General features: G+C 58.9%; 1 protein-coding gene across 49 annotated transcripts in view; it reads right to left on the reverse strand.

Moving 5' to 3' along the window:
• The window catches only part of OBSCN (obscurin, cytoskeletal calmodulin and titin-interacting RhoGEF), a 161408-nt gene extending 145076 nt beyond the window's left edge, over window positions 1-16332 (reverse strand). For 42 of the 49 annotated variants that reach the window (XM_045056697.1, XM_045056708.1, XM_045056694.1 and 39 more), the window contains exons 1-9: window positions 14249-16332; window positions 10212-11219; window positions 8785-9054; window positions 7832-8092; window positions 6771-7079; window positions 6382-6648; window positions 5396-5671; window positions 4701-4976; window positions 3785-4060 (exon numbers count right to left, since the gene is read on the reverse strand). In XM_045056697.1, coding sequence (XP_044912632.1) covers window positions 3785-4060; window positions 4701-4976; window positions 5396-5671; window positions 6382-6648; window positions 6771-7079; window positions 7832-8092; window positions 8785-9054; window positions 10212-11190 — 2914 coding nt within the window. In that variant the 5' untranslated portion in view covers window positions 11191-11219; window positions 14249-16332. The remainder of the gene's footprint in view (window positions 1-3784; window positions 4061-4700; window positions 4977-5395; window positions 5672-6381; window positions 6649-6770; window positions 7080-7831; window positions 8093-8784; window positions 9055-10211; window positions 11220-14248) is intronic. The other 7 variants (XM_045056691.1, XM_045056741.1, XM_045056745.1 and 4 more) reach the window with 3 other exon arrangements.
• Window positions 16333-16916: the final 584 nt, after the last annotated feature.

Below are 16916 nucleotides of genomic sequence, written 5' to 3' on the forward strand. Positions count from 1 at the left end.
GTATTAGCAACAAACCATCTGAAAGTGAAATTAAGAAAACAATTCCATTTAAAGAAGCATCAAGAAAAATGAATGCATGGCAACAAACTCCACAAGTCTTTTACACTGAAAACTATAAAATTTTGGAAAAAAAATTTAAAAAGCTTGAAAAATAGACAGGTAGCCTGTATTTATGGATCGGAAGATTAATGTTGTTAAAACAGCAATACTCAAATTGATCTACACATTCAGTACTATAATAATCAAAATCAAAATACCAGCTGCCATTTTTGCAAAATTTGAAAGCTGATCTTAAAATTCAAGTGGAAATGCAGGGACCTCAAATACTCAAAAAAATCTTAAAAAAGAAAAATGAACAAAGTTGGAGGACTCACACTTGCCAATTTCAAAACCCACCACAAAGCTACAGTGATCTAAACTGTGGTACTGACATAGAACAGACAGTTCTATGTATCAATAGAACAGAATTGAGAATCCAGAAGTAAATCCCAACATTGACAGTCAGATGATTTTTTTTAGTGTTTATTTTTGTGAGAAAGAGGGAAAGAGAGAGCATGCATGCACACGTAGTGGAGGAAAGGCAGAGAGAGGGAGACAGAGGATCTAAAGTGGGCTCCACACTGTCAGCACAGAGCCTGATGTGGGGCTCAAACGCATGAGCTGTGAGATCATGACCTGAGCCCAAGTCCAATGCTCAACCAACTGAGCCACCCAGATGCCCCAATATCAACTGATATTTGACAAATGTACCAAGAAAACCCACTGGGGGAAACGTCTGTTCAACATACAGTGCTGGAATAACTGAATCCCTACATGCAGAGAATGAAGCTGGATCCCTATATCACACCATGTAGAAAAACTAATTCAAAATGAATCAAAGACCTAAATGTAAGAGCAAAAACTAGACAGCTCTTAGAAGAAAACAGGTGTCAACTGGTGTGACCTTGGATCAGGCACTGGTTTCTTAGGACACCAAACATACAAGCAACAAAAGAGGGTACATTGTATTTCATCACAATTAAAAAACTTTTGTGCATCAAAGGACACTCTCAACAAAGTGAATGGCAGAAAATATTTGAAAATCTTTTATCTGATAAGGATCTAGTATCCAGAATATGTAAGGAACTCTTACAATGCAACAATAAAAAGATAACAGAATTTAAAAATAAGGCAGAAGACCTGAATAGACATTTCTCCAAAGACATGCACATGACCAACATGTACATAAAAAGATGCTCAACATCATGCATCATCTGGAAAATTCAAAACAAGACCACAATGAGATACCTCCTCATTCCCACTAGTGTGGCTAGAAGCAAAAAACAAATAGATAAAACAAAAATAATGAGCACTGGCAAGGATGTGGAGAAAGACCTTTGCACACTGTTGGTGGGAATGTAAAAGGGGGCAGCCACTGTGAAGAATGGTCCTCCAGGGAGTTAAGCATAAAATTACTTATGACTAAGCAACCCCAAGAGAACTGAAAATATATGTTCACCCATGTAAGAATGTTCTAGCAGCACTGTTGGTAACAGCCAAACACTGGGATCAACCATGATATGCATTAGCTGATAAAAAGATAGACGAAATGTGGGATGCAATCCACATGGTGGAAATGTTACTGGCCATAAGAGAATTAAACACTGATGGTACAGCATGGATGGACCTTGGAAACATGGTGCTCGATGGAAAGAGCCAGACTTAAGAGTCTACATGCTGTAGACTCCATTTAAATAAAGTGCCCACAACAGGCAAACCCACAGAGGCAGAAAGTGGATTTGTGAGTTCATGGGGGAGGGTAAACACAGGGTGATGGTGGGTTTAGCATGTCACAGCGTTATGACAATGTTCTAGAACTAGGTGGTGGTGCGGTCGATCACACAGCCTTGTGAATGTACTAAAACCACAGAATTGTATGCTGTACAAGGGTAGACTTTATGGAATTTTACTCAATTACCTGGCACCAGTTCCTGTTCAGCCTCCTATCCCAAGCCTCAACACACCACCAGCTGCCTTCCAGAACTTTCCGGGCACCCTGACGTACACTCACTCCCTGAGCACCACCCGCCTGATACACTTGGGCTCATCCTCCAGGACCTGATGCCAGGACCCTCCTGCCTGGACCTCAGCCCTACCAAGCAAGCTGTTGTCCCCTCTCTTCCCTACCTCGCCCCCAGAACCTTGGTTCAGAGGCCAGATTTCACAGTGTCTGGACGGGAGGCCTGTGCTTCTCACAGAGCACCAGGGACGGTCTTATGGACAGAGTCTCTCAGCAAAGTCTTAGAAGCTCTGTTACTACTTTGCAGAAAACGAAACTGAGTCACAGGTGGCAGGATCAAATGACCACAAATGGGGGGCCTAGGACAGCAGGCTTTGTTCTTTCCCAGGTCTGGAGGCCAGGAGACAGGTGAAGGTGCCATAGGGCTGCGCTCCCTTGGAAGGTTCCAGGAGGGTCCCTCCTGCCTCTCCCAGCTGCCAGGGCCCCAGGCATTCTGGGCTCATGGCTGTGGCCATATCTCCAATCTCTGCCTCTGTCTCCATGTGGCCATCTCAAATCCCCCTCCCTCATCTCATAAGGACCCACCCTGATCCAGGATGCTCTCACCTCAAGATCCACCTCAACCTTGATCACCTCTGCAAAGACCCCATATCCACATTAGGCCACGTTCTGAGGTCTGGGGGCACAGGTGAGTTTCAGGGACACACAACACTGACAAGTTGCCCCAGTCACCCAGCAGAGGTTAGATCTGACCCTATCTACACTCTGATCCCTGCACTGCTTGCCTTGAACAGGGTGTCCAATCTCAGCGTGCAGCCACCCCGTGGGACAGGGCAGTCCCAGCACACACACAGGCCAGCCATGTAACCACTGGCCCACCTCCTCCACCCTCTACGTCCCACTGCTGAGGCAGTAGGGCCAGGGGCACATTTTTCCAGGCTATCTGCAGGGGGGTGTGGCCATCAGAGTGTTTGAAACCACAGCAGACAAAAAAGGAATAAAAAAACACCCCTTGCATGTTCTTCCCACCTTGAATGTGATGGCCATCTCATCACATTCCACAGCTGTGGAAGCCATCTTGTGACCATGAGGCAACAAGCATTAGAAAGATCCTTATCTTGTGTTCAGGAAGGCAGAGAATTAGAGACAGACAGAAACTGTGTCCCCGGGATGTCCCTGTGATAGACTGTTAGAAGTGGTCCCTGATAAGCCAAGACTCCCTGCGTCCACACCCCTCAACGGTGGGGTCTACTTCTCCCCCACCTTGAAACCAGACTGGCCTTATGCCTGTCTTTCCACCATACAAAGTGACGGAGGTCATACTCTGACCACAGACATTAACGAGCCCTGTAGCTCTGCTATGCCCTGAGGGGAAGGAGCTGGCTCTCCACAGGGAAAAATGGGCCCTGGGGTGAGGCATCATGAGGAAAGAAAGGGATCCCAGACACAGGAGTGAGCCTCGCCAGCATCACAAGGAGAGAGAGGCTTGCTGTCCCACACAGATGCATCCATTGAAACCACCCCTACTAGGACCTCAGATGCATGGATGAAGCCAGGCTGGATCTTCCTGTCCCAGCAGAAATGAACGGTCTCACTGAGCCCTGCCCGAGTTCCTAACCACAGAACCAACCGTCTCCAAAGTTTGGGGGTACTTCTTACATGGCACCAGATAACTGACTGATACAGGCCCTGACCAAGCTGCAGATCATTGCCCCAGTCCCCACCTATATACTTCCTCCAGGCCTGTTCCTAGGATATGGTCATACATCTGCCTCATCAACTGACCTGTCATGTCCAGGCGGAAGGAGACCTTCTCTCCCCTGGCCTCGCAGCTGTACTCCCCGGCGTCCACCTTCCCCGCCTGCTGCACCACCAGCCTCCTGCTGCAGCCCGTGGCCTCCATGCGCACTCTGGAGCTGGCACTCAGCTTCTTCCCGCCCTTGTACCACGTCACCTCCGTCTTGTCCTGGGCCACCTCGCAGCTCAGCATGGCGCTGGCCCCCACCTTGGCCTGCACCTCACTGCGTGCCGGCTGCCCCTTGGCAAACACGGCCGAGGGCTCTAAGGACAGGGAGGGACAGGTGGTCAGAGGTCCTAGTTAGGTGAGGTTTCCCAAGACCTGGAGCCAAGGCACAGACACGCTGTAGACTCCAGGCCACCTTGGGAATCCATGTCAGGTGCTGCCAGTGGGACCCTCCTCAGGCACAGGGTGGGGCTTGTGCCCTGACCCCTCTAAGCAGCATGATGGGCACCCCGGCTGGTGCCTGGGGACAGATGGAGGGAAGCATGAGGGGCAGTGGCCAAGACCCTACTAAGAGCCAGGACTCAGGCAAAGCCAGATCCTGAGAATCCACCAAGATGCACCAATAGGTTTTAGAAAGAGCCAGAGCCTCGTCCATCAAGATCCCAATTTAACCTGCCGAGGTGGCTTCCGGCACCTTTTGGGTCTTGCCAGCCTCACTTTTTCATCCTCGAAAAGAGAAAAAGGGTTGCAAATTTCTTATCTTTTATTCTCCATACCCACACTCCTCTCTCATCTAAACGTTAGTTCTGTGGGCACTTTCTTTCCCCAATTCCGGAAGCAACTGCACCCCCACAAGCATTCTTGGAAAAAAGGAAGGGCCGGGCAGCTTGGCCTCACAAGTGCTTGATGCAGCCGGACCTGCTTCCTACCCACCAAGTCCTGGAGGCTGCAGCTCACCACTGACACGCAGCTGGAAGTCCACGGAGTCCTCGCCCACACGGCATGAGTAGGTGCCCTCATCCTGCTTGGTGACCGAGGCTGCCACCAGCCGGTGCCACGTTCCCACGTCCTCCTGCAGGAAGCGCTGGCTGGAGCGGCTGAGCTCCGTACCATCCTTGTACCAGCGCACACAAACCTGGGCCTCAGAAGTCTCACATTCAAAGTGGGCTGGGCCCCCAGCCACGGCATCCACCAAGCCACCAGCTGTGTCCTTGTGCAGAAAGGGAGTGAGCCCTGCAAGGGCACATGGGCAGGTCAGGGGGCCGGCAGAGCCCTGGCCACACATCCACCCACTCAGACAGCAGATGGAGACGCCCAGAGCTCCAGGGCCTCACTGACCAGGGTCCCATTCAGAGGCAGGACTGGCCTGGGATGCTGACCTCTAACCACTCACGCACCACCTGCTCTTAGGAAGACCCTCCCTCTCACAGGCTGTCCACCTCTCACACCATAGCGTCACTGGAGCCAGTTTCCCAGACTCCCGCTCCCCAAGATCAGCTAAGTCCCCCACCCTCCCACAAGGACAGAGGACAGGGGCTCCCACTGCCCAGACCCCTTAGAGCCTGCCCAGAGCTGGGAACATAACATGTGGCCATGACCATGGTGATGGTGGGCAGGCGAGGACGTGGACACACACACACAGAGGACATCACCTTGCACCAACAGCTGGTAGGCAATGCGGCCCCCACGGCTGACACACTCGTACAGGCCAGCATCATCTCGCACCACATCCCGCACCAGCAGTGCCCGCTGTCCGGCACTCGCCTGGACCTCGTATTTGGGGCCCAGGGGCAGCACGTGGCCGTCCTTCAGCCATGTCACCGCCGCAGCCTGGTCTGAGAGCTCTGCCAAGAGCTGTGCCTCCTCATGCAGCCGGGCCAGCACTTCCCTCACAGCTGCCACTGGACGCTTGGCAGCCAGCCCTGGGGCTGTGTGGGGCCACACAGGTGGACACAGGGGACGTAGACAGAGGGGTGGACGGGGGGGGGGGGCAAAGGGGAAGGGGGCAGAAGGGGAAGGAGCAGAGGGAGAGGGGGCAGAGGGAGGGGGTGGACAGATGGGGAGGGGACATAGGGGATGGACAAAGGGAGGGGACATTGGGGAGGGGACAGAGGAGGTAGACAGAGGGAGAGGGGGCAGAGGGGAGGGGGCAGAGGGAGGGGGTGGACAGAGGAGGCAGACAGAGGGGACAGACGGGGACAGGGAGGGGGAGGGGACAGTGGAGAGTGGACAGAGAAAGCGGACAGAGAGGATGTATGGGCAAGAGAATGAGACAGTAAAGAGTAGACACAGTGGGGGGTGGGGTATGGGAGAACAGACAGAAAAAAAGAGGAAGAGACAAGATTGCAGAGAGAGAGGGGAGCAGACAGATGCAGAAGTGAGGTCCTGCAGCTCCTCCTCCACTCACGCTGAGGCCGAGGCCGCCCCCAGCCCTGGGCAAGCTGCCTCACACCCCCCTCCTCTGTCCTGCCCACCGCATCCAGGAGACCACCCAGAGCCCACCTGGCCCTAGGGAAGATGCCTGGGGGGGTCACAGCCACACGCCCCTCCCCTGCCTGCCACATCCAGGAGACTACCTGGGAGCCCACCCTGCCCCTAGGGAAGAGGCCTGGGGGGGTCACAGCTGGAGTCCCCCTACCTCGGACCTCCATACGGATGCTGTTCTCAATTCCGTTGGCCACGAACTTGAGCTCAGCGCCATGCAGGCTGGCGGACACGGAGCGGATGGTGAGGGCATGCTGCGTGCCGTCGTGACGGATCACATACACACTGCTGGCCTTTAGGGCCTGGCCATCCAGGAACCACTCTCCAGCAGAGGCCAGAGTGAGGTCCACCGAGAAGGTCACCTCGCCACCCTCTACCGCCTCCACCGCCTTCAGAGGAGTCTTCACAGCCAGCTGGGGGGCTGCAGAGTGAGGGCCTTAGGAAGGGGCCGGCCTCTGCCCCCCTCTGCTCCCCCTCCAGAGCCCAAGTTCCCCCTTCCCCAGGAAGCCCTCGGGACAGGCTCCAGGAGACTTCCTCACTTACCCAGGTGGACAGTCCCTGGAAACTCCAGGTAGGGGCTCTGGCCAAAGCTGTTCACAGCTGATACCCGGAACTGGAAGTCCCCCTCCTCAGCCACGCTGGCCACAGTCAGCTCACGTTCAGCCACCAACTCCGCCTCGTGGCACCGGCTCCAGGTGTAGGCACCAAGCCGCTTCTTTTCCACCAGATAACCGTCGATGGGGACAGGGCGGTCCCCATGGGGTGGTGGGGACCAGGCAAGGGTGACGGAACACTCTGTCCTTCCCTTTACCACAGGGGCCTCAGGGGCATGCAGGGGCGGCCTCCTAGGGGCTGGAGAGAGCACAGTCAATATCACTGACCGGCAGTTCCCTCCCAAAGCCCTGGGTCCAAGCTCAGCCCTTCAAGGTGTCACAGAACCCCACCCTGCTGGGGGAGCTACTTTCATGATCTGGGAATGGCCATGGCACAAGGGGACGCTGGGCCCAGGGAGGGCGTGGGCCCGCCACCCCTGTCCCAGCCCTGTGGCCATTTCTTTGGTTGCAGTGGGAAGAGTGCTCCGGCTTCAGGCCACTCAAACTGTGCACGTGGCCTGGGGACCAGGCTTATCCGTTTCTGCAGGTCTTAGGCTAACCAGTGACCAAAGCAGGTGCAGTGACCACTCTGAGGGTGCTCAGACCTGTGTGCAGGGACACATTCCTACCCCAACCAAGGGCTGACCAATGGGTGTGGGTGGGGGGAGGGACCTACCACCCAATCTACAAATGGGATACCAAAGGTCACAGAAAGAGGACACGCCTACACCTGAAATCCCACACCCACCCCATGCCACCCACAACAATCCCTACCTTCTAATTTGGTTCATAGAGTGGGGAGGCCACCAGGACTGCTACCTCACAGTCACTTGGGGTGATCACAGTGAAGAAAGGCGCAAACAAACCAAGGGCCCCAGGAAACTGAAGCTATGACCCATTGGTTCAGTCCCCCAAAGCCCTCCGTGCAGCGGGCTGGAGAGCACAGCAGGGCCCCATGGACGAAGGAGGCAAAGGGCACTGTCCATCCAAGGGCACTCCCCAGGCCCTTACCAGACACGAAGAACTGGGTGGACGTCCTGCAGTCACCAGCAGTGAAGGTCACCTCGCCCACGTCCTCCAGGCTGCACTGGGAGATGGTCAGCGTGTGGCACATGCCTTCTGTGGTGATGGCCACGCGGCCCCCGGCCACCATCTCCTCCTGGTTCCTCAGCCAGTGGACAGGGCCCTCGGGCCTGGCCAGCTCCACACAAAACATGGCCGTGTCACCCACGCGCACCGCGGTCTTCCTCGGGAGCTTCCGAATGAGGTTTCCTGTGGTGGTCAGGGTGAGAGGCTGGTCAGATAGGACCCCTGCCCCAGCCTCCTTCCAGCACACCTTCTGGGCCCCTGTCCACCCCCGCAAGACACCATCCCCCCACCCCCCACATGGCCCCACACCCCCTGCATGATGCCCCCAGTGCCCCTGCAAGACACCTGCCCCCCCAGGACCCCTGTCCCCATCCTCCAGGACCCCTGCCCTGCCCCTTCCCATCCCTGCCCACTCCTTGCAAGGCCCCACCCTCCACATGACCCCTCCACCTGCATGGCCCCACCAGCCGCAGGACCCTTGCCCTCCCCCCACGCGACCCCTGACCTCCCATAGGACCCCTGCCCTCACCCTCACATGACCCCTGCTCCCCCCATAGGACCCTACCCCCACCACCGCAGGACCCCTGCCCCATCCCGCATGACCCCTGCCCCCCCCAGGACCCCTTCCCTGCCCCTTCCGGCCCCTGCAACCCCCCCACAGGACCCCTGTCCGCATCCCGCAGGACCCCTGCCCAGCCCCTTCTGATCGCTGCCCACCTCCTGCAAGGCCTCACCACCAGCATGGCGCTGCCACCCGCAGGACCCCTACCCCCCCAACCCATGCTGCCACCCTCAGGACCCCTGCCCTCACCCCCACATGACCCCTGCCCCCCCCCCCGTAGGACCCTACCCCTTTCCCGCCCGACCCCTCCCACCTTGCACCGCTAGCTCTGCCACCGTGCGGCTGCCCTCCGTGGTCTCGCAGATGTAGACGGCGTCGTCGTCGGCCGAGACGTTGCGCACCGTGAGCCTGCGCTCAGTGCCCGCCTCCTCGATGCCGTACTTGGCGCTGGCCCACAGACGCGTGTCCTCCTTGTACCACGCGGCCTCCGTGGACGGCAGCTGCACCTCGCACTGGAACGTGGCCGACTCCTTCTCCCGCACCTCCAGGTCCTGAAGTCGCCTCTTGAAGGGTACGGCGGGCTCTGCAGGGAGGAAGCGCGTGAGAGGTGCTGGGGCGGCGGGATGCTTGCAGCGGCGAGGCAGGGAAGAGAGCTCCGAGGAGACAGAGGAGGGGGGAGGGGGCAGAGCGTGGGGATGGAGCAGCGGTGAGCTGCGGGGGAGGGCAGGAAGGGGGGCAGGTTAAGGGGTTCGGAGTGGGAGGCTGGAGCGTGGGGGCGGGGGACCAGGGCAGGGTTGAGAAGGCTACGGGGCAGGGGGGAGTGGAGAGGCAGGTGAGCAGCAGGGAAGCGTGTAGGGAGGTAGGGGGATGGAGGCGGGACAGGGGCGGGCGAGGGCACAGAACCTGAAGAGCCCCTTTCCCTTAAACAGAAGGAGATGTCCTGAAGACAAAAAGGAGAACCGAGGCCCGCAGGCAGCAGCCCAGCGCAAAGCTCGGGGGACTCACGCCCACGCCCACGCCCACGCAGCAGCCAGGCTGCGGGGCCAGCTCCAGATCACTGCAGTCTCTGATCACCGGCTGTGGGCCAGGCCCCGCTGCCCTGCGCATTTCCCCCTGTGCAGCCCCCCTCCCCAAGGAACCGGGCTGTTTCCTCCGCGTGGGCCATGGCCTGGGGCGCACACTGAAGGTCGGAGCGCCCTGAGATCCTGCAGCGGGTCAGAAGTGGAGGTCAGTCTCTGCTCTTAGGAGCCTCGCCAACTTGCCCGCAGGACCTGATCACGTCGCCTGCCAGGGCTTCCCTCCAGAACCCGGAGGGAGCCCCAGACCCCTCCAGGGATCCTCAACGGGAACCTGTGAACTGGCTTAACCCGGCTCGGCCCCAGCCCCAGCCCTTGCCTTTCTCCCGGACTCTGCCTGGGAGACCCCTTTGGCAACCTGTCACTGGGGTGGAGGGCCTGGTTCACCCCGACAGTGTCTCAGGAGGAGGGGTTGCTTAGGACAAAGCGCTTTGTTCACTCATGTGACTCTCACAAAGACAATGGGACAGGCTGAGGGTCATCCGTGTCGCCCTCATTTCCTGGGCCCGAAGAGGCTAGAGCCGCCAACAGCTCTGCCTCAGGATTCCACCACGGATTCCATTCCAGGTGGGGGCGGGACTGGGGAGGCGCCTGCTTCTGCGCTCTGCGGGCAGCGACCTGGGCGGGGACCGTGCACTCCCGGCCCCGCGGGCGAGGCGCTCACCTCGTACGACGACTAGCACGGAGCTGTAGGTTTGGCCCACCAGGTTGGACGCCGTGCAGGTGTAGAGGCCCCGGTCCGACTGCTTGCAGAAGAGGATCTTGAGCACGAAGTTCTCCTGAGCGTCCTCGTACACCAGGTGTCGCCGGCCCTCCACCACCAGCTGGCCATCCTTCTTCCACACCGTCTCTGGCTTAGGCTCGCCCGTCACGTAGCAACTGAGGCGCGCGTGCTTGCCTTCAGTCACCGTGCAGGTGCGCGTGCCAGAACCAGGCGGCGAGGCAGGGATGCCCTCGGCGCGCATCGCCTCCCGACGCCGCTGCAGGTGCGCCAGAAGCCCGGCAGTGGAGGCTCCCGGCGGGGCGGCGTCTGGGTCCGCGTCTACCGTGAGCGCGGCGTCGGCACTGGCGACGCCCAGCGGGTTCTCGGCGCGCACCGTGTATGTGCCCCCGTCGCGCGGCCGCGCGGACTGGATGCGCAGCGCGCTGGCCTCGCCGCTGGCCTCCACGCACACCCGGGGGGCGTCGGGCGCGCCCAGGCGCCGGCCGTCCTTGGCCCAGCTCACGGCCATGGGCGGCGAGCCGCGCACGCGGCAGCGGAAGGTGGCCTCGGCGCCCTCGCGCACGCGGATGGACGTGGGCCGCAGCAGGAAGTGGGGCGCCTGCTCGGCGTAAGTGGCCTCGGCGTCCACCTGCAGGCCCACGGCCGCGAATGCCTCGCCGATGGCATTGCGCGCGCGGCACACGTACTGCCCGCTGTCGCCCAGGGCCAGGTCCAGGATGGTGAGGCGGTACAGGTCGCCGTCCTGGGCCAGCCGGAAGCGAGAGCCCGCCTCAACCGGCTGCTGGTCCTTCTCCCAGCTCACCTGCGGCGTAGGGTTGCCCACGATCTGGCAGCTCAGCGTGGCGTCCTTCCCCACCGACACCACAAAGGCCTTGGGCCGGGTCAGGAATCGGGGCGCCCCGCTGAATGAGTGATCCATGGTGGGGGGCGGGGGGCGGCGGGACGGACCTGAGAGCAGGTTGGGGGAAGGTCATAGTGGGGATGAGCCGCAGGTGCTGTCCGAGTCCTCCGCGGCTTCCCAACCAGTGTCCCTGAAGAACCCAGTCTAACCCAGGGTGGACATGGACACCTCCCGGCCTTATCTCCACCCCCCACCTCCACGCGCAGGTAGAACTACCAGAAGGCACAGTGGTGCAGAAAATCAGATTTACCCCTTTCTGGGCACCTGGAGTCTGGTGCACCCCTCGACGGGCTTTTCTAATGGGTGAGCATATTTCCTTCCTGTCCCCCCAGCTCTAGCCCTACGCCCCAACTCAGGTCCAGTTGAGAACCTGTCCCAAAACAGCACACCAGCAGCCAGGCTGGCCCTCCTCTCTGTGCACCAGGGTCCTCCCTACCCTGGGGGCCATGCTGTACCTCTCCACACAGACCTGCCTGTTCCCCCCTGCCCACTCCAGCTGCTTCCTGGTGACCAGTTCCCGTCCCCCACACACCTCTGCTTCCTGGAGTCTGAAACTCCAGTCTGCTTACATCACTGCCACTCAGCTCTCCACACCTGGACGGGGCCTGACCCCTGGCGGGAGTGCACCCAAGGTGACCCATCTCCCAGCAGGCTCTCCTCTGAGCCCTTGGCCCTGCGTGTCCCCTTTTGTCCCCCCACTTCCTCCTCCGGGTGACTCATCTTCCAAAGCTGTTGGGCCACACATCCTGCCAGGTGCAGCTCAACCCTCCTCGCCCCAGGAAGTGCCCACGACAGAGGCCTGTCCCACCTGTAGCTGCCTGCACCTGTCCTGCGATGCCTCCTCCCCTCCCCTGCCAAAGAACCCTGATAAGCAGGGAAGGATTAGAGACCCTGTTGCCAGGTGACTTCCTCCTAACTGGCTGAGCTGCCCATACCCCTTCGCTGTGAACAGCCACAGGAGGATCTGGAGGGCACACAGTCAGCAGTGAGCCCAGGGAGGACTGGCAGAGAGTCCCCTGGGAAGGGCCTGGCCAGGTTGACTGGCAGGAGCCCTGTCACTCTACAGACTTAGTGGCTCCACTGGCCAGGCACCCTGTGGGGATGGGGTGGGCACCACCCGAAAGCCTCAGGGGACAGGTCTCTGCCTAAGCCTCCCCTCCCCATCAGGCCCCAGCTGGCCTTCAGCACAGGTGGGTATGGTGAGCCTGGGCCTTACCTGCCCCCCCCCCCCAAGCTTCTTTATGTAAGAACAGCAGCCCACTGGGCTCAGGGCTGGCCTCAAGCACCTTTACTCCTTCCCCAATCCACAGCTGGGCTTCTAGCGTGGGCTGCCCACTGGGGGACAAGTGGGGTGATGTCCTGTGATTCAGGGCCTAATCCCCCTTAATCCCCCTCTAGGAGGTGAGACTGCTCCAGCCTGCTGACTCACTGTGTGGTCAGCACCTCTGGCCCCTGCCCCCCATGGCCTGGCCATGTTCTGGAGCTGGGAGGACCTGGGCGGGTGGCCACCAGAGCCCCGCCCCTGGGGACGCCCTCTTGGGCCTTGATGTCCCTCTGGAGAAGGCTTACTCAGATCTCCCCTGAGATCTAAGCTCCCAGGGCCCCCCTCCTGAATCACAGTCAGTGGGTCCCCCAAAGCAGGACACTGAATCCTCCCTCCAACACACCAGGTGCAGCTATGGGAGATAGGTCCTCTGAGCTCATGAGTGGGCATGGGCAGGGGCCACCCCACAGCTAGTGGCCTCTGGGGGGCAGGGACAGCAGCAGGGACAGGACAGGGAGCTCCCATCACCACACGTGCTTAGGGGGAGCCAGCCCAGGACCTTGGCAGGTGCACAGGCTGACCCCTGGCCTGGCAGGGGTGGGCAGAGACCTCCAAGATCCTCTGAGGCCCCCAGGGACAGTGCTGATGGCTGTCTCCTCATTTAACAGCCTGTATTTCCCACCTCAATGCAGCAGACACCATGAAGCCAGGGTTGGGGGCTCCCACAGATACAGCTGCCTCCGAGTCTACCCTGCCAGGCAGGCATCCCCACTGGTCAGTAGAACCCTAGCTCCAGAAATGCTTGCCCGAGGACTCCAGAGCCACCCACCGTCCTTCAGGCCAAGTCGGGAACACCCTCTGGGGGCCTCCAGAACTCCCATTGGGCACATACATGCAGCAGTGAGCTCAGAGACAGGAGACTCAGGAGGGGACACAGCCCCAGCCTCCCAGGAAAAGCCCCTTCCTTCCTCAGATGCCCGCCTGGGAAGGCAGCTCCCTGTAGACCCCACTCAGACTCCTGATGCCTTGGAGGACCTAGCTTGGCACTGGCAGGAGCCTCCCTCCACATGGAGACCATGACTCCCCCACCCCCACCTGGGGTCATTTCTCTAGAGCCCAGGAGTCCCCGGGGCTGACCTGAGCCCTGCCCACACCCTCCATCCTGGCTCTTCTAGAACTTGGCCAATCTCAGGTCCTCTTCCAGGGGCCCCTGGGCCATTTCTCAGATGCACCAAGGGTGGGAAGTGACTTGCAGCCTGACTGCAGAGTCTGGTCCCTTCCTGGGAATCCCTGCTGCCCCCGCCCCCACCCTTCCAGAAAAGACTTCCAAGGGCAGCCCCTGGAGTCTGTGCCTCCCCCTAGACCCCTGGGCTGGCGGCTTCCCGAACTCCTGGGGAAATTCTTTCCTGGAGTCAGGTGTCAGTGCCCCTTTGGCTGTCCCCTCTGCTGAGCCAACAGGCCTAAAATAGCCCCAGCTGTCAGCGGACATCCATCTCAGCAGAGCTGGGGGCAGGGCCGGCCAGACCTCTAGGCCTGCCTCACAGCAGGGAGCCCCCAGCGAAGGAGGAGGTGGATGCACCCCATGGCCCCCTGACCTCACACCCCAACTGCTCCCTCCCCAAATGAGGGCTCAGGTCACTGCAGGGACTGGATTCCAGGGCTCCAACCCTCAGAGGAGCAGCACAGCCTGGCTAGACCAGCCCCCTCCCAGGGCCAACTGTACCCCACAGCCCTGACCTTCAACAGAGCAGTCCTGGAGGAGAGGGGCTAGGCCCAGGATGGCCCCCACCCCTGTCTGTCCTGCCTCCTCACCTGTCTCTACGGGAGGCTGGGAGCAGCACCCAGGCGGGGGGCTCAGACGGCAGGGCAGGGGCTGCTGGGTCTCACCTCCCTCCACGGGCCCAGGACCGACACGGCTCCCACCCAGCAGCCCACTCTCTGGCCGGTCCTCAGACTGGACAGGGACGAAAGGACAGGCGGACGCTGTCAGCTGGAGAAGGCTGGGCCCGCCCCCACCACCAGCCAGCCCAACCCAGCCCAACTCCAAAATAGCCCGGGTGTCACTGCCCCGGATTTGGTTTCACCCCCAGCCCCACGGAAGCAAAGGGCACAGACTCTGCATGGCCAGGTGTTTGGTGGGGGACAGCAGGGATGTGGGTAAGGCAGGGACCCCATCTTGTGGGGAACCCTGTTCAGACTAATATCCCGGAGTGCAGGGAAGGAAGGAGCCTAGGGGACCCAGAACCATCCAAAGGAGAGAGGGGGACCTGAGACCCCCAGAGGATATCCAAGATCACCTTGAAGGGACCTGGGACCCCTCCCCCAGAAAGGGATCCAGAACCAGTCAGAGGGGACCCAGAGCCAGCCAGAGGGGATCCAAGACTGCCCAGAGGGGACTAGAACCAGCCAGAGGGGAGAGGGGGACCAGAAACCACACAGAGGGCACCCAGGACTGCCCAGAGGGGACAGGGGTCCCAGGACCATGCCAAGTGCACTGGCCGTCTGAAGGTCCTACAGACTCTGGGTATAGGTGGGCAGCCAGAAGCTACACACAGGCCTAGGGCAGGTATTGTATCCTTGGTGCTTCCGGCAGCACCTGGCCTAGCTGTTGTGTCCATGGCACCTTTAAATGGGAACCCCTGAGAACCCAGCTAGGGGCCTTTGCTGGCCATGGACAAGGGAGGGCCCCAGGCCCCAGGGTGGGCCGGCAGGACAATGTGTGTGCTGCAAATGACCCAGGAAGACTGTTCCCAACTCCATGGCTATGGCCCTGATGCAGGGACAAGCAGGGACAAAAGGCCAGCCCTGCCCGGGTGAAAGGTGGCCTTTGTCTGGTGGGGCTTAACCAGAACCCAGAGGGGCCACCTGTTGGGAAGTGGTTGATCCCCGCCTCCAGCAGCCCAGGTCTGAGAAACCCCCTTCAGGAACCCCAGATGAGGGTAGGGACCAGGGGAAGACACGCAGGCATGCTCCTTGCACCTGCTTGATCTGAGGACTTTTCCTGCAGGTGTGTCCACCAGTTGACCCTCACCACGGCCAGGTGTAAGGGCCAGGGGTCCAGAGCACCCAGGGAGGTGGGAAGGAGGGTAGGGAGGAAGCAGACCCACAATAGCCAGCAAGATGGGAGTTCTATGCACACTCAGCTTCACCCCTGCCCTCAGCCAGCACCCCTGTGTCTGCTGGGGAAACCGAGGATCTCAGCACAGACCAGATGCACCCAGAGTGCCCAAAATCTGGAGACCCTCCTCCATCCTCCTCCCTGACCTGTGACCCTCCATAGTTTACCCTCCTCCTCTGTCCTCCTCATGACCTGTGATTCCTCCGTAGCTCACCCCCATGCTCATCCTCCTCTCTGACCTGTAACCCCCCATAGCTCACACTCATAAGTCTCTCTGAGTCCCTTGTCCCTATGCCCTGTCAAAGACAGGCAAGTTTGGCTCTAGGAAGTGGCACCTGCAGATCAGGATCCCGCCGGCCATGCACCCCTGGCACCAGCCCATCTGCTGCCTGTGGACAGACCCCAGGCCACCGGCTGCAGCCCCTGCCCATACATCACTGGGCTCTTGTGGGACATTTGGCCTCCTTGGTGCTCCCTGCATCTACACTCTGCTCATGTGGTGTGCCAGACCATCCACATGCTGGCTGCATGCCATGGGACTGTCCCGTCCTCCTCATGGCTCTGACAGGAGCAATGGGCCTGGCTGAGCTGTGAGTGGTCCGTCTGAGGGGAGAGGCCCATCTGGGAGGCACCAAGGGGAGGGGGCCATGCTTGCACTGCTGTGTGGCCCCGGGCACACCCCTGCAGGGCCCGTCTCCTTCTGGAGCTGCCCGCATGGCTGTGTGGCCCTGGGCACACCCTTGCAGGGACTTTTCCTTCTTTTTTTTTTTTTTAATTTTTTTTATCTTGTTTTACTTTGTATTTTTTTTAAATTTACATCCAAATTAGTTTAGCATATAGTGCAACAATGATTTCAAGAGTAGATTCCATACTGCCCCTTACCCATTTAGCCCATCCCCCTCCCACAACCCCTCCAGTAACCCTCTGTTTGTTCTCCATATTTATGAGTCTCTTCTGTTTTGTCCCCCTCCCTGTTTTTTTTATTTAACTTTATTTTTTATTTTTTAAAATTTACATCTAAATTAGTTAGTATATAGTGAAGCAATGATTTCAGTAGATTCCTTAATGCCCCTTACCCAATTAGCCCATCCCCCCTCCCACAACCTCTCAAGCAACCCTGTTTGTTCTCCATATTTATGAGTCTCTTTTGTTTTGTCCCCCTCTCTGTTTTTATATTATTTTTGTTTCCCTTCCCTTATGTTCATCTGTTTTGTCTCTTAAAGTCCTCATATGAGTGAAGTCATATGATTTTTGCCTTTCTCTGACTAATTTCACTTAGCATAATACCCTCCAGTTCCATCCACGTAGTTGCAAATGGCAAGATTTCATTCTTTTTCATTGCCAAGTAATACTCCACTATAT

Source organism: Felis catus, chromosome A1 (genome assembly GCF_018350175.1).
Source record: "Felis catus isolate Fca126 chromosome A1, F.catus_Fca126_mat1.0, whole genome shotgun sequence".
NCBI classification, from domain to species: Eukaryota; Metazoa; Chordata; class Mammalia; order Carnivora; family Felidae; genus Felis; species Felis catus.